Consider the following 22,619-nt stretch of genomic DNA (forward strand, 5'->3'; position numbering starts at 1 on the left):
CAAAAGGGACCCTCCCTAATTTCTTGGACTGTAAGGACAAGGTGGTGGGGGAGATGCACTTTCGGTCTTGCATGATTCATACTTCTGAATGTCCTTCTTGTCGGAGCTACCTCACAAGGCTGACAAGCCTTATTACTGTCAATGTCATTTTAAAAAATTATTTATTAGGAATTTGATAGAAAGAAATAGACAAATTAGAAGGAAAAACCCCACCCAAGAAAGAAATACATGAAAGACTGCAATAAGAACAGAGAACACAAATGGGGGAGGGAACAATTGACTATATAATCTGAAGTTGTCTTCTGATGTAAGGAGAATTCCACTGAACTCACAGAAGGTTACTTCTGACTAAGCACATCTCAGATTTAGGACTGTTCTATATAAAGTGACCAAAAAATGAAAGTGAGAATTTATAAAAATACAGTATTGGACTGTAAGATGCAGAATTCAAGTTACAGCAATTTAAAATTGTAATTATATACAGAAATTAATAATGTTCTTCCATTTCTATTGACCATAACTTAGGAGGGATTTATTGTGATTTCCATGAAAATAATATTTCAAAAGATGTTAAACTGATTTCTTTTTCCTCTCCAGCATGTTATCTTTTCCCCTTCAGTAGTTGATGGTCGATTTTTTCCAAAGAGTCCCAGAGAGCTGTTAGCAGAAAAAAACTTCAATAATCTTCCATACATCCTTGGGGTCAATAACGATGAATTTGGGTGGATTCTTCCTCAGGTGGGCCTTTTCTCTTTGTTGATGAAGCTCTGCCGCTGCCTTTTTGCGTCCGCTCTCCTGATTGCACTCAGAATTAACCATTTGGTTTTACTCTGTCCAGCTTTTCCAGTTTCCAGATTTCACGAAGGGACTTGACAAAGAGACCGTGAATCTCCTGCTACGCAGCTCAGAGCAATTCACAGTAAGAGGCACTTTCTCGGTGCGGCTGAATTTATCGCCAGCCTCAGCCCCTCCTGCTCTCCCTCAGACCGCTGTGGACTTCAGCCATGGCAACAGAATTCCAGGGACTTTGTGGCCAACTGTACTAGGAGAGGCGCAGCTCCTGAGGACTTCTAGACTTGGGAGCAGGGTGGGAGGCAGGCCCACTAGGGAAAATCAGGAAAAGGTGATGAGTTTGATCCTTGACACTCACTATGATTATCTTGTTTATTTAGATTTCTTTATTTTTTGTGGTTTTACAGAATGCTGATAAAAGAAGTTCTGTAGACACTATGCTTTCCAAGAAATTGTTCTTGGAAACCTGAAAGCGAGTGTGGCTGCAATATTGATGGCCCACCTTTCTTTGACTGTTACAGAGTGTGGCTCCTCAGGATCTTCCTATGGTTGCTGATGAATATCTCCAGGATCTCCAGAACCCGATACAACTCAGAGATCAATTCCTGGCTTTATTGAGGGATGCCGTATTCCTTGCTCCAACCATTCTTACTGCCAGGCACCACCGAGGTCAGCTGCTATTGGAACTAACTGGGTTTGAGCAGTCTTAGCGAGATCTAGGACAAGGATCAGTTTCTTCTCCCCTCCCAGAATCTCTTCGATCAAATCCCTCTGTCCCTTCAGCCAGCCAGTTGCAAAGGCAGAAGAACAAGCCAGCAGCAACATTTTATAGGTAGTCTTGCGACCGCAGTTGGTACTGGAATTTCCTTTGGAATTCCTTTGGAATTACAGTCATAAAGTGGGTCCTCATGTGACTGGACCAAATTTTATGACCGTTTTTACTGTGGCAAAGCCAGCTTCCCCAATTGACCTTGCTGGCCAGAAACCAGCTGTAAAGATTGCTAATACTGATCAGGTGACTCAAGATGCCCCAAAGGACAGTAAATGCAAGTGGGCTGCCAACGAGCCAAACTGCTATTCCGTGCTACAAAGGTCATAAGTGCAAAGGCAAGTCATGTTTCCAAGGCCATCATAACTTTGAACCATCATTAAAGGAAGAGTTGTAAATTGAGGACTGCCTGTAGGCTTGCTTGGGACCATCTGCAGGCTTCCAGCAGAGTGTTTTCCCCTGATTTGTTATTTCTGCCTGAGCTATTAGCATTATGCAAAAAAACAAAAATTAAAAGAATGCTACTGATGTTCTCAAAGCCACAAGTCAAAGGGCTGCTGTAGTTTGGTGGCAAGGGGAGGGGCTCTCTTCCCCAGTACTGGCCTGTATGCTTGCCTGTCCTGCATTGCTTTTCTGAAAGTGTCCAGAAAAGATAAAGTGAAATATCTAGGGAGAGAGATTTTAATTAACAGATGAAGAGAGTTGGAAGGGACCTTGTAAGTCATCTAGTCCAACCACCCCCTGCTCAAGCAGGAGACCCTACACCAAGGGTGAAATGTAAAATTTGTTACTACCGGTTCTGTGGGCATGGCTTGGGGGGGGTTAATGTGACTGGGTGGGCATAGCCAACTTTTTTTTTTTTTACTTTTAAAAGCATTTTTTCTACAATCTCTTCGGCCGAAAAGGTTGTAAAAAAAATCCTTTTAAAAGCCTCTGACGATCAGGCAACTCAGCTGGGATCATCAGAGGCTTTTAAAAGCATTTTTTTCAGCTGAAGAGGTTGTAGAAAAAATGCTTTTAAAAGTAAAAAAAAAAAAAGCCTCTGATGGTCGTGCAGCTCAGCTGGGCATGGGGGCATGCTACCAGTTCTCCGAACCACCCACCACCATCGCTACCGGATCGGACAATCCAGTCCAAACCAGGAGCATTAAGAGCCTTGGTAGTGCAGCAGACTAAAGCACTGTTATGTAACACCAGCTGCCTGGAATTACTGCAAGTTCAAATCTCACCAGGCTCAAGGTTGACTCAGCCTTCCATCCTTTTGAGGTAGGTAAAATGAGGACCCGGTTTGTGTGGGCAATATAAAAAAGAACACCGCTTGGGGGGGGGGCGAAAGCCCTACTAAGCAGGTATATACAAAAGTATGAAGGCTATTGCTTAATGCATTGTAAGCCACCCTGAGTCTCTGGAAAAGGGCAGCATATAAATAGAACCAATAAATAAATAAATAAATAAATTTCACCCTTGCCCTACACCATTTCTGACAAATGGCAGTCCAGTCTTTTCTTGAAAGTCTGAAGTGATGAAGTTTCCACAGCTTCCAAAGGCAACTTCTGTTCCATTGGTTGATTGTTCTCCCTGTCAGAAAATTCCTCCTTATTTCCAGGTTGAATCTCTTCTTGAACTGTTTCCATCCATTATTCCTTGTCTGGCCTTCAGGTGCAGACTTTCGGAGTTTGCTAGCCTCCAATTTTCTGGCAGTTGTTTGCAAGCAGGAAATCATCCCCCAAAATGGACATATACAGGAGGGCAAAGCAGGGTTGGGGCTGGGGAGCTGGTGAGTTTTGACAGGCATCTGTCTATCATTCATACAAGAAAATTGGATAGGCAGCTCATGCTGCCCCTCAACAGCTGATTAGGAGCTGGGGACGAGGGTGGTCCAGTCAAGTCAGGGCAGAGACCTGGAAGCTCCTGCAGCCCCTACAGGCCCTCTCCCCACATCCAGGTGTCTGGCAGATTGTGGCCAGGATGAGCAGAGGCCCCTTCTGAGCACTGAATTGGGCACCTTATTTCTTTGATAAGAAATTGCACACTGAAACAATTTCTTGGAAAAGGAGGAGGAGGAGAGAGATCCCCTGCTTGCCTCAAACTGTGGAAATTTTAGGCTGGAGTCATATTAGGGTCATAGGGGTTGACAAGTGGCTTGAAGAGGCTTCTTTTTGTTACAGCAGAATTTCTTTGTCCAGATATATATATATATATATATATATATATATATATATATATATATATATATATATATATAGCAGATAAAGCATCACAAGCAGCTCAAGCTGTGTTCAGCTGCGCACAATCATTCCCATCCATAGGCTCCCTGTGTGTGCGCCATCTTCCTACCCGCAGCCTCATTCCCCCTCACCCAGAATGGCGTCTCTGGGGGTCTGGCTGTGGTAGAGCAAATCCTGGAGAATAAGAGATGGTGTCTCTGTGCCACATTCTTGTCTTTTCAGATGCTGGTTATCCGGCCTATGTTTATGAATTGCAGCATCGTTCGAGTGAACACAGCAGCCATAGGCCAGACTTTGCTAAAGTGGATCATGGGGATGAAATTGCCTTTGTCTTTGGAAAGCCCTTCTTCACAGGTGAGTCTGGAGCGTTCCAGGAATTCAGCACTGGCCCAACCTGAATGTGGTGGGCACATTCCTGCTGAGAGAAGGGCCACCACGTTTTGTGGATTCTCAGTAGCTTTTGCTCCAAGGTTAGCAGGCCAACCTTGTCAAAATGGGCCCAAAGGAAACCAGGTTGATGAAGGAAACCAAGAGTGATGATGATCAGGAAACTAGGTCCTTGTCAGCAGGTTATTTGGCCTTGAAAAGAGAGGCCTGATGGTGCCTGCAATAGCCCAGTGGGGAGCGAAGGAATGCCACGGTCTGTTCTCTGGGGTTTCAGAGGACAAGCAAAGGTCTTAAGACAGAATTTGGGAAATGGGAATTTTACAAGAGCAATTTGAAGGTGGAACCAATGACCTGAGAAGTCCTGGATGTGTTCAAACTGCAGCTGGGGCAATTCCTGTCTAATGTGGAGGCAGAATGGAATTAACAGTCCAATTCAATGATTCTGAGTCAAGAATAATTTCAGGCATGGTGGGAATAGATGTTCATGAAATGCTACACCATGCAAGACAGTAATCATACTTTCTTGTATTATTTGTGAAATGCCTAGCAGGTGATAATGCAAACTTTTTTGCCACTGCCTCCCACTGCCTTTAGCTCACTAATTTGTGTACTTATGTTATCCGGAACCAGTGTATTGGTAGTACTAGCCTGGGCTTATGGGAGACAATTAGCACATAGACATCCCTTTGTCTCTTCCTGGCAGGGCTCGAAATGTTGTGTGGTGTTGCTTTTTTCCTCCTCAACTTTGCTCTGGCCTTTGCTGTGGTGCTGGGGCTCATCACAGGGTGAAGTGTTTCCCAGGAAGGGGCCACTCAGAATCCATCCTAGAGACTGTCTCCCCACAAAGGGCACTTGCAACATGGAGAACCACATCAGCTAAGAAGTGCAGATAGATTGGAAAGGGCTACTTAGGGCTGCCAATTAAGTCTCCTGACAGATGCTCAAGCCTTGCTGGAACCTTCCTAGGTGATACAAGCTCTTTTGTTGCATTATTACGGAAGGGTTTTTTTGTGTGTGTGATTGAAGCAGAACCAGCCTCCCTCCAATGAGAGCCAAAAGGGTGGGGGGGAGGCTCTCTTCTCTGGGCCAGTCTTCCAGGACTGAAGACCACGGCCCCTCTCAGTTCTCTTGTCAACCATCACATTTGGCACATCCCAAAAACAAACTCATAGCATGTAGGAACTACCAAGACTAAAACTTTGTTAAAAGATCCATTTAGGCCCAGCAGACGCAAAGTCAGCTCTGAGGTTTTCTGCAAAAACCAAATAGGTAAAACCCTCTTTTCACTCCTGAGCCGCCCACAGTTCATTGTCCACATTCATTACTTTTGTTTTCTGTGCCAGCTGGTAGCTCCAAGAACTTGGCCTTGATGGGTATCTCTGCTCCAATGGCAGAAGGCTCTCATGCATTCCTCAGCCTCCCCCCACCCCCGCACCATAGGAATTTACCCACCACCACCACCACCAAGGTCACCCTGTGCAAGGGAACCATTTCCTAGTTAGAACCTATTTTTTTGTCTTCTGCCATCAGAATCCCCTTCCGTTCATCTGAGTCATTAATGAAAATATGGCTGTAGAGACCTTTTGTTCCTTCGGGCCCTAGTAAAACTTGTGATTAGTATTTTTCTTCTTCTTTCCTTCTCTCTACAAAGAGGAAGAGGTTGCTGGCACAATCCCTTGAAGCCATATTCAGCAAGCATCAGCTGCTCAGGGTGTACCTACTTCTCTCTCCATGTCTTCCCTTGGAAGGAGCTAGTGTTTTGGTGGCTCTTCTCTTCTCTACTCCCTCTTAAACCACAGGCAAATTCTCTTGTCACTCAGTCAGGAGCTTCTGGCATGACGGAACCTCCACGGGACTGTCCAAAGCTAAAGGCCATAACAGAAATTCTGGGTGAGCTCAGGAGGTGCACCTGTAGAATAGAGGACCTGTGGCCCAACATTGATCAGAAGAATTGGATATAATCTGGACAGACTATAGTGTGAAAAAAATAATGCAAGAAGTAGTTAAATGTAATTAAATTGATTACATTAAATTTCAATTAACATTTTTATTGAACATTTTTACACAATCGGGCTTTTTTGCTAGATTAAACTACTTTGTTCTTTTAGCCTTCCATAGTAAATTTTGCCCCATTTTACGACCTATCTTGCCCCAGTTGTTAAGTGAATCACTGCAGTTGTTCAGCTAGTCACACGACGGTTAAGTGAATCTGGCTTCCCCATTGACTTTGCTTATCAAAAAGTGATCTCGTGACCCTGGGACACTGCAACCGTCATAAAGATGAGCCAGTTGCCAATCCTCTGAATTTTGATCACATGACCTTGGGGATGCTGCAATGGTTGTAAGTGTGAAAAACTGTCATAAGTCACTTTTTTCAGTCCTTTGTAACTTTGAATGGTCACTAAATGAACAATTGTAAGTTGAGGACTACCTGTAGACAGGTAGGGATGTATAGAATGCCAATTAGAATGCCAATTGAAAGCTGTACTCAAAATTCACGTATTTCTCATCAAAAAAGGATTTGATTGTGGAATTCATATTTTTCTTGAAAAGATGTTCGTGAAAAGATTTTGATGCAGATAGAGGACCTCTCTGGCTGAGATAACAGAGCTTTGCCAGGACTCTAATTTCACTCTCCAAAAGCCATTTTCCCAGTTAGTTGGTTGTTTCTTAACTCGTAAGGAGATTTGACTGGGCTCCAGGTGTTCCTTTCTGAATTCATACACTTCTCTCTCGATAGAAGTCTGATGAAGTAATAATACATGCCTGGCAACAAGTTGCATTTTATTGAGATTCTCAAGGTGCTGATATTACTTCTGGATTTTATTTTTTATCTTTTAAACAATCCAAAGCTGTAATTCTTTTGCTGACGCCATCCTTATATCTCTGCCTGCAGACAATGCAACAGAAGAAGATAAAATGCTCAGCAAAGTGATTATGAAATACTGGGCTAATTTTGCTCGCAGTGGGTAAGTCAGAGGGTGTTTGCACATGTCCATAAATGTACTAGTCAGGTAGACTATACAACTGGTATAAATTGGCCTTAATAGCTATGAAGAATGTACCCCTCTAAATGGTCTCCTAGGGGACACCCATCACCTCCCCAGGTACCAGAGCTCTCAGACTTCAGCAGTGAGGCTGGTCGTATTGGAGCAGGGCTGTCAAACTCATGTAGTCACGGCGGTGTCACGTGACGTATCGGGACTTTCCCCCCCTTTGCTAAACCGGGTGTGGGTGTGACCAGAGCGTGACGCATCTGGCCCGCAGGCCGCGAGTTTGACAGAACTGTATTAGATGTTGTTAGCCTGGGGAGAAAAGTATGCACTGCTTCCAGCAGATGCCTCTGAAAAATGTTTCAAGTTTCTAGAATATTTTATTATTGTTTGAAAAATGATAAAGCTCTATTTGTGAAAGCGAGGAAGGGATTATCTTGGTGATTGTGAGGAAAGAAATTTCCCACCTTTGCTATTTATCCAAATGTAGATTTTACAGGACAAACTGATTCTGTGAACTAATTGATCATTTGCAATCATCTCTAGGGACCCTAATGGAGCTGGCTTGGTGACCTGGCCCAGATACGACCTGAGTGAGCAGTATCTGGAAATAGACTTAAAGCAAAAGGTGGCAAGAAAACTGAAAGAGAAAGCTGTTGCCTTCTGGACCAAGACCCTGCCGGAAAAGGCGACCAAAGAGAAAGGACACACTGAGTTATAATTTCTTCAGCCACACATGAATTCCAGAATTTGGTGCAACAGAAAACATTTCTCCAATAGAGGTTACTCACCACTGGGTTGCAAGTCTGGCCCCCTCTCTTCAACTGGGCAAGTGTACGCTGGCTTCCAAGGGCAAGCTAGCCTCACCTTCTCAAATGAAGTTGGCCGTGGGGCTCTTGAGGGAGGCCCATCACTTGCTGCAACCAGTGGCCTCCATAATACAAGCTTGATTGTTGCAAGAAGATAATCCTGCTCTGTCTAGAAACCCTTTAGAACTATCAGCTTTGAATAGGAATTGAAATTTTCAGTAGAACCAGCGGAATACTCTGGCAATAGTAATAGAATAAATAAGGTCAATGCTTTCAATATGTCATTTTCACGCTAATTGCCTCAGACTTTGCTTTTCTTTCGCTGCATTCAGTTCATACTCAGTTCATACTCAGTACCAATAAAAGTACTTTCTCTACAAACATGGAGTTGGGGTTTTTCTTTCTTAAGTTTTGAATGGAGGCACACCTGACAGTGCTTCCTTCAGTATCAATACAGTATAAATAAAATGGTTCATCCAAAAATTCAAAATCATAGAACAACATAGATTTTGAAGAGTCATCATGGTTGCAAGGATTCTTAACAAATCCTCTAAGGCACGTTGAAAACAAATGTATTTATTTAATCAGTGTATATACCACCCAAAATAAAAAGTGACCAAAAAACAATATCAAATTACTACTTGAGGGAAGAACAACATAAACATCAAAGGAAAACCTAACCTTTTCAGCAGCTCAATGACAGGGAGTTCATTCCTGAAGGCCTCGAAGGTACTTGCAAGTACAAATAAGTCCACAATTTAACAACCATTTGTTAGTGGCCACTTGAAGTTACATTGGCACTCAAAAAAGTGACTTATAACCGATTCTCACACCTACAACTGTTGCAGTGTCCTTGTGGTCACGTGATCAAAATTTGGGCACTTGGCAATCAGCATGTATTCATGACAGTCACAACAACTTGGAATCACGTGATCACCATTTGCGACTTTCCCAGCTGTTTTCCGACAAGCAAAGTCAATGGGAGAATCCAGATTTGCCTAACAACCACATGATTCACTTAACAGCTGTTGCAAAAAAGTCATAAAATTGGTTGCAATTTACTTAATAACCGCCTTGCTTAGCCATGAAAATTCTGGTCCCAGCTGTAAGTCAGGATTTATCTGTGTTAAAATAGATACAAATTTCCTCCCTCAGTCATGTAGTCTGGCTGGGCTCTAGAGTCTGCCCTGTAGAGTTGCTCTTGGGGGGAAATAGAAGAAGGGGCCTTTTGCACAGCTCCCTGAACTATATAAAATGATGTGGGGTATGGCTGCTTGCTGTGGCTTCATACAGGTGTTCAATAAGAAAAGTGGGAGCTCTGGGGCACCTGACAACAGAGGGTCCTAGGATACACCCTCACCTTCCCTGCGGGACCAGGGCCCATCACTGCTAAGCCTTGCAGTTCATTCAAGAGGTTGCTAGGATGGATGGTACCAAAGACACTGAAGGCAAACAGGACCAAGAGAATCATCTTTCATCTCTCGCCTTGCCCAGGTCTTCAAAAGAGGGGCCGATGTGGAGAGATCAGCAGATGTTGCGGCACTATCAGACGTGTGGAGCAGGTCTCCGTGCTCCCATGCCAAATTCTTCCTGTTGGAGGGCTCCAAAAGGAGCTAACACCACCCTGTAGGGGTGATGAAGAAAAGAGGAGCACCCTGTAGTTTGGGGAGAGCAACAACTCTCCTGTAGGACTCAAGGCTTCCTCTCTCTCTCTCTACAAAGAGAGGCAGCCATCATGGCTGCCATGAAGCTGGGACAGCCAAGGCAACAAAGAAATGTGCAGGAGCGATGCAGATGAACAGCGATTGGAGCTGGGTGAGAAGATTCTTTTTTATTTAGACCCTAACTTTAAAGAAAAAAGGAAAAGGAAAAGAAAAATCCAGGAAAAGAGACTCTTAAGAACTATTTTTTAAAGCAGCGAACTACCATAGAGAGAAAAATCCTAGACCCAAAAGAAAGGAACTAAGGGGAGAAAAGCCAAAGACCTTTTAAAACATAGAAAATTGGATTCTTAAACTGGGTAGGTGTTGTTTTGGAAAGGTATTATAAAATGTTGGAACTATCTACCTGAATCTACTTGAATAGCTGATTTTGCTTCAATTAAAATCGGATTAATAAATTTATCAGAATTGAAACAACATTAAAACCTAAGCTGAGGGCGCCATCTACTGGTGAATGGAAAATATACCATACCCCTACAACACTAGGAAAACTCATAAGAGAAACACCTAACATTCATCCGGAGGAATGTGGTGATACTTACTGTTCTATAACTATCCATTTTATGATTACTGGAAATTTTATTGTGAGAATAAGGAAGACTCTCAAGTAAAGAAAAGTGACTCTTGATTTGTGGAGGCTGCCTGGAGTGATTAATAATCTTGAGATATAAAGAACTATGATTATTGGACTTTCTGAGGAGCAACATTGGCTTTGAGAATATTGTTTTTGGGCTTGAGTAAGAGCGGGACTTAAAATAAGATAAGATGCACCATCAGAGAGAAATGAGTGAGATTTCAAGAGAAATGGTTTTGTTGTTTCAAAGCATTAGGGGTACTATGACAAAAAATCACAGAGAGATAAAGAACCGAATGCAAGACATAAATGAGAAAATAGAAAATATGCTACAACTGATAGTGAATGAAGACCAAAGAGTCCAGGAAAAAGGGAAGACAGTAGAAAAATGGAGGAAAAGATAGAACAGACAAACCAGCAAACAAAACAAGAGGAGGGAAAGGAGAAAGCGATAAAGATAATAATGATTGATGAAAAAACCAAGGGAAAAGTACTCCAAGAGTCCTAAAAATGGAATTGGATAACCTGGAAGATACTTTTGAAAGGGAAATAGGAGTCTGGGTGGATACTCGGGAGACCTGAAAGATTAGGAGGATAGAGATGGTAGAAATATTCAGACTCAACGATGAAGGCACAGATGCTGATAGAGACAAAGATCTAAGAGAGGAGTATGGGAGGCAAGCTAAAAAATGAATAAGAATTGAAGAATTGAAATAAAAAACTTTTTATATAAAAAAAAGAATTGAAGTATTAAAACGGGCAAGAGATGATGGATAGAAAGGAATTATCACTCTTTCTTTCTTTTTTTTTCTTTTTGTTAATACAATGATGGCCTCATTAGAAATAAAAATATACACCTTTATATAATGTAAGAGTTAGATGGAAAGATTGGAGGTTGAAAGATTATATTATTAGATATGTTTAAATAATAGGATGACTGCTACTGGAATGGTGTATTGTGACTTAGAACAACCAAATAATGAAAGACTATGTCTTAATATAAACAAGTGTACTAATGCTAGGATTAGTAATGGTGGCCTGATTAGAAGTTAGAATAGAGATCGAAATAAGAAAAAGGGGGAATATTTAGAGATTGAAAGATGGTATGATTATGTATGTTTAAGAATATCATTGGCATTAAAATGGAACATTGAAATATTGAATAACTACTCTAAAAAACAATCATGTATATTACATAAGTTTGATAAATGTAACAATTATGATTATCACTATTCTTGCGGTTTGTATCAAAATGAATTACACCCAGAGGCCACACTGTTCATGTATTGATATTGATGTATATTTTAAAAAATCCAGTAAAACTTAAAAAAAAAAAGAGTGGCCAACTTGGTGAGGGTGCCATGATCAGCCCTGAAAGAGAAGAATGCTTGACAACTGACTCATTTATGATGGTCGCAGCATCCTGGAGTCACTTTTGTGACCTTCTGACAAGCAAAGTCAGTGGAAAAGCCAGATTCACTTAACAACTGGGTTACTCATTTAACCACTGCTGTGATTCACTTAACAAATGTGCCAAGAAAAATTGTAAAATGGGGCAAAACTCACTTAATTTTTCACTTAACAACATAAATTCTGGGCCCAGTTATGGTTGTACGTTGAGGACTACCTGTATAAAATAGAAGAAGATGTTCTCATTTATACCTAGAAGTTCTTAATTATTTTGCCGGTATTCTTGTAATCTGGAAGCCAAGGATTTACAAACATTTCTCACCTATCCCTACTCTCAGTAATCTTGATTTATTTTGAAACGATATTCACTATCAAAATACATAAACATGACTTAAAATTATTTCAGGAAATTGTTAAAATTTATTTAAAGAGTAAATATCAAGTAAATGCTACCCGTTTTGTGTAAGGGTTGTCTTACATAGTTGTTCAAAAATTCCTTCAGGTCAAAATGGTGGGAAGGGAGACACCCAGGATTACCAATGTCATTGCTTCTGCTCCTTCCCATTTGCAACCCACTACCGCACCCACTTTTATAACAATTGTCTGTCTGCAACTGGAAACTTTCTGCTTCTTTGGGGAGTCATAGAAAACTCCTTGAAGGAAGATCTTGGGTGATGTAACCCAGTCTTGCCAGCAATGGATTGGATTGCTGGCAATCGAGACCCAGGAAGCCAGCGGGGAAAGGGGCCAGAAGCAGTGGTGAAATCTGAACCAGTTTATTACTAGTTCACTGGCTGCGCATGTGCAGTGTACACCATGCACCAAATGTGAGGTGTGCACACACAGTACACACCAAAAGGAGGCATGCAGTAAGTAGAACAGCGCGCGAGGGGGGGTGATCAGCTGTGGCACGCTATCTTTTTTTTTTACTTTTAAAAGCAATGCTTTTAAAAGTAAGAAAAAAAGCCTCTGATGATCGGGCAGCTCAGCTGGGCATGGGAGGTGGCAGGGATTTTTGCCACCGGTTCCCCGAACCACCTGCTGCCATCACTACTGGATCGAGCGATCCGGTCCAAACTAGGAGCATTTCACCCCTGGCCAGAAGCCTTGCAGAAGCTGCTGGGTCAACTGATGGAAGGCAAGAAAAAGGAGGCCTCCTTGCCCGGCAATACCTGCGTCCTACCTCTCACGCTGGCTGCTCATAGCAAATGGGGAAAATTCTCTCTGCCAGTGATGGAGAAGAGGCAGAATTCTGACCCCATGGTAACCATGGTGCCTTAACAGGGGCTGGCAATACAAACAAACACAGAACCTTAGCAGAAGATCAGTTCTGCAATCCTGGGCATTGCAGAATGAAAGAGACATCACATTTCTGTCTCAAACAAAGAAGGGAAGAAACTCGGCGATCCCGAGACCCAGTGAGAAGTTATTTGGTAAAAACTCTTGCCCTCTGCCTGGGAGGGTGAGTTCCCTACCATCTCTCCTTCCAAACTCTGGATTACCAGAGGCCTTTTTTCTCCCCCGACTAATCTCTCCACCAAAGATCCTCACGCTGAAAACTGAGCCCAGGACTCCCTGCTTCGCCCTAGCCAGAACTGCTGGGAACTTGCTGTGACCCACCCAGTGGCTGTGAATGCATGCATGTAGATGTCACCCAAGCCCACTCCTCCTAAATGCACTTGGCCACTGCAGATGAGAATGTGTTTTGGAGAAATTAACTCTTTTTCCTGAGGAAGCCCATAGAATCATTCACACACTGCCATCCACCCCAAGAAGCCAACAGTTTCCAGACCCAGCCTGCCTAGAAATACTCCATGGGAAACTGAGCAGCAGCTCCTCTTGGGGTACTGAGGCTGCCCATCTGACCAGAGCTGCTTGGCCTATGGGTGAAGAGACAGAGAACTGCCCCCCTCCCCAATTCACCATCCCTCTCTTTGACAGGGCCAGCATGTCAGAGTTCTGTTTCTCCTCTCTGTCTTCATCCTGCCTTCTTCTGGAGGAGCTGGTGAGTGGAGCTCCTGAGCCCAGATACACCTCCCCCCCCCCAATTCACAGGACCACAACAAGAGCTTTTGGGCAGAGGCTTTTGGAGTTGGGAGGTACAAGGAACACAAAGTGATGGAGAAACAGCATTATGCCGGTTTGTGCCCATGACTGCCCTCTGCTGCCATTGCCAGATCCTGTCCAGGGAGGAAAGAAGAGACTGGATAAACTGCTTTAATTGGTGGAAGTTTCCTTTCCAATTGCTGAAGCATTTTTCAATCCTTTTATTGCTTCTTTGGTGTTGCTAATTGTCTTCCTTTCAATTTTTACAGTCACAAAAACTTCACAATTGGATTGAGATTAATTTCTCAATTAATTTCCTCAGCAGCTGCATATAGTTGTTTTTGTATTGTTTATAACTGTTTTAGAAATGTTTGCTGCCCAGAATAACTGGACTGAGATGGGCGGCTATAGAAAATGAATCTTCTTTTCATGGTCACTATTGACAATCCCAATTCTAGGAAACACAACCAGTCATTTCACACAATGGGCGCCTTCCTAGAATTGGGATTATCAATAGTGACCATGAAAAGAAGATTCATTTTCTATAGCCGCCCATCTCAATCCAGTTATTCTGGGCAGCAAACATTCCTAAAACAGTTATAAACAATACAAAAACAACTATATGCAGCTGCTGAGGAAATTATTATAATTGTCATTGTAACCAAAAAACGGGTCTCTTAACACATTCGGAGCCCCAGGCTGGGCACATAGCCAAGTTTTTAAGGCCTTACGAAAGGCCAACAGGGCTGGGGCCATCTGAGTCTCTGAAGGACGGTCCAGAGGGCAGGAGCTACAGCAGAGAAGGCACATCTCCTGGTCCATGCCAGCCGATATTCCTTGAATGACAGGACCTGCAGCATGCCCATTTCTGCCAGACAGGATTGGACAGGTAGAAACCATGGAGAAAAGACACTCCAGGTAAGGCACTCCAAAGCTGGTAGGGTTTAAAGGTCATAACCAGCACCTTGAATTACATACTCCAGTAATTAATGCAGCTGACACAGTAGTGGTGTTATACGTATTGCATGTCTGAGGATCCTTCATTGCATTCTGTACAGCTGCACTGGTTCGGAACTGTGAGTGCGCACACGCTTTGCTTGTGCACAGCACTTCTACAGATCCACAGAGCGTCCGTGATGACATCCTCCTGCTGCCGTCACTACCAGTTCGCCTGAAGTGGGGCGAACCGGTAGAAACCCACCACTGGTACGAGGGCATAAATGACCATGAGCAGAGCCTCCCAGTGTGGAATGGGCACAAAAGGTGCACCACCCAAAACGGTGTATACACCCTCCTTCCTTGAAAGGAAGCCAGGAAGGAAAGCTGGGAGCTCTGGGAGAGAATTTGTACGCAGCAATTTAATGAGCGATCAGAAACAAGGGCAACATTGCAGGAAGTGCAAGGGACAAATTATAGCAGAAAGAATGGTAAAATGAAGCTGTGCCATTTGAGCATCCTGTAGAACAGGGGCCACCAGCCTTTTGGGCCCCAAGGACCAGTTCCGTGGAGAGAGATTTTTCCACGGACTGGTTTTGTGTGCTGCCTGCATCCTGCAGATGGGGCTTCGCTTGTTTGCATGGCCCGGTTTCTGGCATGCTGAGGCTCAGCGCTGGTCCACGGTCCGGGGGTTGGGGACCCATGCTATAGTTGGGAAAATGGGGAAGAAATGCAAAACCTTAAAGCAAGGACAAAGAGGCCTTGATGATGGACTTGCACATTTCTTTCACAAAGCTGCAGGTTGCGGCAGACAAGCCAGCTTAGTTCCCACAAACTCTGCCCAAGAGGTTGCTGCTGTCGGCGAATTCCCTTGGCTGGTCTCGCTGCAGGATCAGGGCAGCCACGTTGTGCTTGGTTCCATCCTAAGTCAAGACTGGATCCTAAGCGCAGCCTCCAGTTTCCACAGCAGGTAATGCTTAGGAGCTCATTCCAAGCAAGCAAGAAAGACAGCCCTCCTGGGATTTCACACACACACACACACACACACACACACACACACACACACACACACGTGGGAGTTCTTCCAGCAACATCCTTTCTTTGCATCTGGGACCTGGATATGCAGCCACGTTGCATTCATGATGGTGACAAAAGCAGCACTTGAGATCCTGGTGGAACACAAGAGACCACTTTTAAATGATTATTTTGAGATGGTAAAGATTCTCAAAATCCTGCTCATTTCCCACTTCCCATCAATTGTCTGTGCTTAGCTCCCTGGCATTCCGCAGGCCCACTGGCTCCTTTTTAAAAAAATCATTGGCTCTTGTTTTAGATTTTTTTGAAAAATATGTTTATGGATTTGACATGCATAGAGTGAAACAGTAGCGTATGCCACCATTACTGTGTCCCCTGAGGCACACTTAATAAATATGAATGCTGCTTGGAACCGGGGTGGCGCAGTGATTGGAATGCAGTATTGCAGGCTAATTCAGGTCACTGCCAGGAGTTCGATCCTGACCAACTCAAAGTTGACTCAGCCTTCCATCCTTCCAGGGTAGGTAAAACGAGGACCCAAACATTTGGGGGCAAGATGCTGATTCTGTAAACTGCTCAGAGAGGGCCGTAAAGCACCATGAAGTGGTATATACCGTAAATCTAAGTGCTATTGCTATTGCTTGGGCCCATTGCCACTTGCATTGGCTAGCAGGGTATGTACAGCTCCCTAAATTGCACCGCCAGTCAAGCCAAAGGGGCTGTTTGCCATCTTCTTCTTCCTGTCCCTGTCCTTCACAGCACTGGTGGTGTAAGAAGCAGATGGTAACAGACCAGGTGCCAGGAGGGAGGCAGCGGCTGTTTCAAGCAACTCGGTACAGCTGGAAAAGGCAGCATGTTCTCCTAATTAAAGGGTGCAGCACCATGGATTTTTTTGGTAGAATTCTTCTACAATGATAGTTTGTATTGATTACTTTGCAGCAGTGCATATATTAGTCAACCAATAACTATTGATACAAGCCAGTTTGGGGTAGACGTTGAGGCATCAGGTTAGAAACTGGGGGATGTGAGTTCTAGTCCCAGTTTAGGCACAAAGCTAGTTGAGCCAATCTTTATTTTTATTTATTTATTTATTTATTTATTTATTTATTTATTTATTTTCTCTCAGCCCTAAGAAGGAGGCAATGGCAAACCACTTTTAAAAATGTTGCCAAGAAAATGTTGTCCTGTCTCTGAGAATCCGACATGATTGAATGGGGGGAAAACTACCAACAAGTATAAAATATAATGTATTTTCTTATATATCTCTTTTCTTTTTTAGTTTATATTTTCAGTGTGTTGGGGGTTTGCCTTTTTATTTTGATTTAAAGAAAAAAAGTTTTTGTTATGTATGTTAAGAATAGTTCAGTTGTCCTCTTGGCGCTAGAAAAGAAATGGAAAGGGAGCATCAGTTGTTGTTGGTCCCAACAGGGCCTCAGCCCAGCCCTGTTCCTGCTTCTGACAACCACACACACACCAGCCATCAGCCAGGCAAAGCCTTTTTGTACCCGGACGGCCCTTTCAGGCTGCTGCCTTTAACATTTTTGAAGCATGTGGGAAAACTCTCAGCCAGGATGCTGATGAAAAAAATCTAATTTGACCCTGAGGTTGCTGTGTCTTCTCTGCTATTTGCATGTGGCTGGCTTTAAACAGGCAAATTTTCCTCCACTATTCCATCTCCAGGCAGCGGAAATTCATCTAATAAAATTTTGTTCCTCCAGCCCAGGAGATCTGCCAGAAAAATGTGGCCAAGCCCATCCAGAAAGGTGACCAGGGCTCCAGATTTACTGGACAATCCATGTTTCCTCCAGTACTCTTGCTGTTTCTTGTCCCAAAGATGCTTTTTCAAGAGGCAACTGGACTTTGGTTTTTTTTTTTGAAGATGTTTTGCTTCTCATCCAAGAAGCTTCTTCAGCTCTGACAGGATAGTGGGGAAGAGCTTCTTGGACGTTTTTTCTTCGTCTTCAAACAAAAAACAAGAAAGCCCAGTTGCCTCTTGGAAAAAAAAGCACCTCTGGGACAACCATGACCTGGAGGACTGAGAATCTCTACAGACTTTTCACTGTTTCTTGCTGTCCCTCCTTTGTTTGCAGGACCCAGATCTCTGCTCTGGCTGGAGGTTCAGATCCAAAAGGGCCCGGGGAATATCTGGTGCACATCCAGACTATCGTCCCACACGAGGCCTTTGACGAGATAACCCTGGTGCACAATATCGCTCTGCTGAAGACAAGCACTCCGCTCCGTTTCAGCGTGACCGTGCAGCCCACCTGCTTCCCCACCCCAGACTTCCCAGGGGCAATGCTGAAGAAATGCTTTGTGGCCGGCTGGCCGGACCCTCAAGGAGGTGAGCCAGAGCTCTTCTGGCAACACTCTCCCTCTGCCCCAAAAGGAGAGCCAAGAGGCGAAGGAGAATAGTTTGCCAACCTTTACAACTTCATAACGGTTCTTTGCTGTCTTGGCTCATCAGGGACGGGTCCCCTGCAGAAACTCTCGGTGGAAGATGTGGACCCCTGCCCCTTGCACAGAACCGTCAGCACGGAATGTTGCAGCCATCGGGAAGGTGACCGAGTGCCTGGATGCCTGGTGAGGAGGCCCTCAAGGGCGCATTAACCTCCCCTTGATCCCACTGGGGGCTTCAGAGGGCCACCTTTTCCTGCTCTTTCAAGCAAGCTTGCACGGAGCAAGAATCTGCCAGAAAGCAAGTATGCATTTCGCCATGTTTCTTTGGCAAGCCTCTCAGGTTAAAGAACTGAGTAACGTCTGTGTCTCTGGCCTTTAAACAAAATAATTGCTAAAATCTGGATTTGAGATAACTCTCGTATACTGTAGAGCAGGGGTGTCAAATTCAATTTCATTGAGGGCTGCATCAGGATTGTGGTTGACTTTGGGGGGCCAGCTGGGCGTGGCTGACTGGGTGGGTGTGGCCAATTGGGTGGGCGTGGCCATCTTGACACCACTCCCCAAACTGATGGCATGTTTCATCTTTGCATTGGGTAGACTGGGCCAAAGCAACATGGGCTGGCCCCTTACATTCTCCAGGACAGCCCATATCGTGGGCCAGATTCAGCTCGTGGGCCTTGTGTTTGACACCCCTGCTGTAGAGGATCGTCTGCATTTGCATCACAATTATTCAAATGGGCAGAGATTTCTGCAGGATGTTAATGTACAGTCATTTGCTTGTACCACTCCTGTGAGTGGCCGTCAGGAACCTCAAGCCCCTTCGAGAGACCTTGGGGCAGCCATTTGGGCTGATGGGCTCCTTTCTTCAAACCCTTCAGGACTCCACCTTGCTCACTTGGCTGGTCTGTTTTTCTCCTGTGGGGGCGCTGAGCCCCCGAGACATCCACCCTGCAGGGGAGTTGGGATCCGTGAGGTCAACTAGTTGTGCCTCAGATAGTCCAAAAGGGCCTCAAATTGTGACCTGTGTTTTCTCTCCAAGGGGTCAGCCGGCAACCCAGTCCTGTGTGAGGCGGACGGAAGGTGGGTGCTGAAGGGCCTGCTGAGTGAAGGGGGCGCCAGATGCTACGGGCCCTTCCTCTACAGCCGGCTCATCTACTACAGTGACTGGATTGTGGCCACCATGGCCAAATGGAGGGCTCCAGCATCCCCCTTTCCTGGCCAAAGGCATCCAGCCTTTAGGGGCCCAGCAGAGGAACAGGCAAGGCTGCTGTTTGAACCCTTTTTGGCGCTGAGAGCCCTGAATGTCTCCGATGTTTCAGAAGACCCCCTTAGCCTGAACCTTTCGGAGGAGCTGGAGGAGGGCAGCCTGGGCCCCGTGGAAGGACCCCCCGAGGCACGAGCAAACCCTCCACTCTACTACGACTACTATGGGGGGGAGCTGCTTGCCATCTCTTCAGCAAAGACCGGCCAACCACAGGGGTTGCAGGGCCTCCTCTGCATGGGCCTCCTGCTGCACCTCCCGGCTTCCTGAACTATTCCTGGGCCTCGAGATCAGATTTCTCTTGGGAGATCCTTTTATCCTCCTTGGTCTTCTTGCCCTGTGAGAAGTTGGGACATCACGAGAGGGAAGAACACAAAGCATCAACCACAGGAAACTTCATGACAGCCTGTCTTTGCGTGCCTCATGCAGGGCTTTGTCCCCGTGGCCACAGCTATGGGTTCCACATCCATTAAATCCTTTTTTGTGTCCTATTATTAATGAGATGTGCCTTTACTTGAGCTTTTGGCCAGGACGGAGAGCGGCCTGTTGCTAGACTGGGACCAGTGGTCACCATGTGTTAAGCAAGGGGTGCAAAGGTGGGGATTCCTGTGACACCTTGTACCAATTATGGATTTGGTCCACAACTTTGCACTTAGGGTATAACTCTGAGCCGCAACCTCATGCCTGAGATGTTTGGTTTTTTTTCCTGATCTCTGGATTTTAAAACATCTTGCCTAATGAAATTCTGGAGAAGAAACTCCACCATGAAGGGTCCTTGGTGCTCTCTGAGCTTGGCTGTTTCTTTGCAGACGTTTCATTACCCAAACTCATTTCAACCCAGAGCTACAAATATTCTCCTTCAGTGAAAGGCTTCCACCTCCTTGGAATGCCAGTTTGGTTAGATGACCTGTAAAGCAGAGGTGACATTCAGCCAGTTCTATCCGGCTCGGGTGAACCGGTAGCGGCGGCTGTGGGAGGCTCCACCCACCCACATGGATGTCATGATGTCACTTTTTTGTGACATTTTAAGCCTCTGCGCATGCGCAGAAAGCTTTGCGCATGCACGGATGACAGCACGCACATGGCTTGCACACATTTGTGAACCGGTAGGGAAGGTAAGTGAATTTCACCCCTGCTGCAAAGGCTTTGGCTGCCATCTCTGCCCTCGTGTTCAGCAGAGTGCCCTTTAGCACATGGCACGGAATCCGCCTGCAGATGCCCAAAGGCTGCACCTGGGTGTTTGTGCCACTGTTCTCCAGCAATTAGAAAATAAATCAGAAATAGAACCGAGCAACCTACATTTTTAAATGAAGTTTTTACGTGGGGTTTAGTTGGCGTTTCTATTATGTAGAACAATTGATCAGTGGAACAGCTCGTCTCCAGAAGTTGTGGGTTTTCCATCATTGGAGACTTTTAAGAGACCGGACAACCATTTGTCCTGAATGCCTTAGGGTCTCTTGCTAGCAGGGGTTGGACTAGAAGACCTCCAAGGTCCCTTCCAGCCCTGTGATTCCTATAGAAGCCAAGAGCTACAGGACAGAAAGTCCTGGGATTTCTCTGCCCTTCTTAGGGCAGCCCTGGGAGTGGGAGGCTTGGGGGGTGCTGCCTTTGGGGTCGGTTTGGGTCTGATGGGATTAGGCTTGACCCTGCTCACGTCCAAAAGACCAGGAGGGAGGAGATGCAGCCCCCATTTTGTTTCTTGTCTCCATGCTCTCCATCCTCCTCCTCCTTTCAAGGGCCCAGGGGGCTCATTTGATGCAGCTGAAGATCGGTGTGTGTGTGTGTGTGTGTGTGTGTGTGTGTGTGTGTGTGTGTGTGTGTGTGTCGGACTAGATGCCTTTCATTTCTGATTGTAAATTCCTAATGAATCCATCTGCATTTATTCTCAAACATTTGGTCAGCCATTTTCTTTGTACAGGCCAAGAAAAATTGGGGTTATATAACTCTTATTTTTTTCAGTTCAACATTTCTTTATATTCTCATATTTCAGCTTTTTTTCCCATTTCAACATGTTTAACTTGCAATATGTAAATTTAAAACATGCATCTCCTGCTAAAGATTTCTCACCATGAAACTTCACACAAGATTTTAAATATTCTGGACATTTTTAGATGCTGCCTCCAACCTATCAGTTTTGTTTTGTTTTAGTGTTTCCCGAACAGAGACGTAGCCTGTGCTGGAAAGTTCTGACCCAGGACGGTATCCTCGGGCAATGCTGACAACTGTTGACTTCACCCTATTCCTCAGAGGTCTGTAAGGGACGTGCATAAGCGCACCAACATGCCTACCGCCCCTGTCCTAATGTTCCCTTTTATTCGTACCCATTTCATGTATTCTTAATCATGTTTATACTTTTATCTGTTATCTTATATATGCTTGACAAAATAAATAAATAAAATAAATAAAATGTGCATTTTCAAAAGTTTCCTCTTTTACCTAAGTTGTCAAAGAGACATCCCCATATTTCTGCTTCAGGCGTTTGCCTCCTACATTTCCAGGGGTTTAAGCCTCCTCTTGCTTGTTATTAATTGGGGTTTTCCCTGGCATATTTCTAGGGTGACACCCTCAAAGCACTGGCAAACCGGATCACTTTTCCTCTTGCACTATTTTTCTCCTTTACCACAAAGAAGGCAACATCCATCTCAGCCCTCATTTCTTGGAAATACTGCCACTCTGGCTGGCTCACCCATGCTTGTTATACCAACTAATGGTACCATGCTCTTTGCAAAGGTGACACGGGGATGTCCTCAGGCTGCTTTGAAAGTGGCCTCTCGTTGTGTGGAGGACAATCCAAGTCCATCTTCCCATTCAGTCCTTCTCAGGTCTCATCACCCACTAACCTGATGGGGACCCCGATTGGTTGGCTCTCTCCGGGGCAGGCAGTTTACAGCCGGTGGCTTGACTGGCTTCACCTTTCATTTGGGTCCATCCAGCAACCCCCTCCCATGAAGTGCAAAACACCGGTGAGAAGGAAAGGGGGCTGAGCTCTTTAATGGCCCTGAGATCCGGTTCCTCTGGACGTGCACCTGGACTAGCTCTGACTCCGCATCTCCTTTTCCACTTTTTCTCAGGCTCTGGCAGAGAAATCCTCCCAGCAAGCTGTCCATTGTCTGCTGGCAATTGCAGCTGCACTTCCTGGTTGGCGCTTTGAGGGCCTGTCTTTGGAAAATGTATCGCATTAAGGTTTCAGACCCCTCTCCCCAACTTCCCAAGACTTTAGCCCAGTCTGGATGTATTACCACTCCTTTTATTCATTCTCAT

At 44.8% G+C, this 22,619-nt stretch overlaps 1 protein-coding gene across 2 annotated transcripts in view; it reads left to right on the forward strand.

Moving 5' to 3' along the window:
- LOC139323394 (fatty acyl-CoA hydrolase precursor, medium chain-like) overlaps positions 1-8,326 on the forward strand; it is a 42,213-nt gene extending 33,887 nt beyond the window's left edge. For both annotated transcript variants that reach the window (XM_070952725.1, XM_070952726.1), the window contains 6 exons: positions 598-738; positions 839-919; positions 1,314-1,461; positions 4,012-4,143; positions 7,073-7,145; positions 7,716-8,326. In XM_070952725.1, the coding sequence (XP_070808826.1) occupies positions 598-738; positions 839-919; positions 1,314-1,461; positions 4,012-4,143; positions 7,073-7,145; positions 7,716-7,890 (750 nt within the window). In that variant the 3' untranslated portion in view covers positions 7,891-8,326. The remainder of the gene's footprint in view (positions 1-597; positions 739-838; positions 920-1,313; positions 1,462-4,011; positions 4,144-7,072; positions 7,146-7,715) is intronic.
- Positions 8,327-22,619: the final 14,293 nt, after the last annotated feature.

The sequence above is a fragment of the Pituophis catenifer genome, unplaced genomic scaffold, assembly GCF_029215685.1.
Source record: "Pituophis catenifer annectens isolate HBS135680 unplaced genomic scaffold, rPitCat1.0.hap2 SCAF_13, whole genome shotgun sequence".
NCBI lineage: Eukaryota > Metazoa > Chordata > Lepidosauria > Squamata > Colubridae > Pituophis > Pituophis catenifer.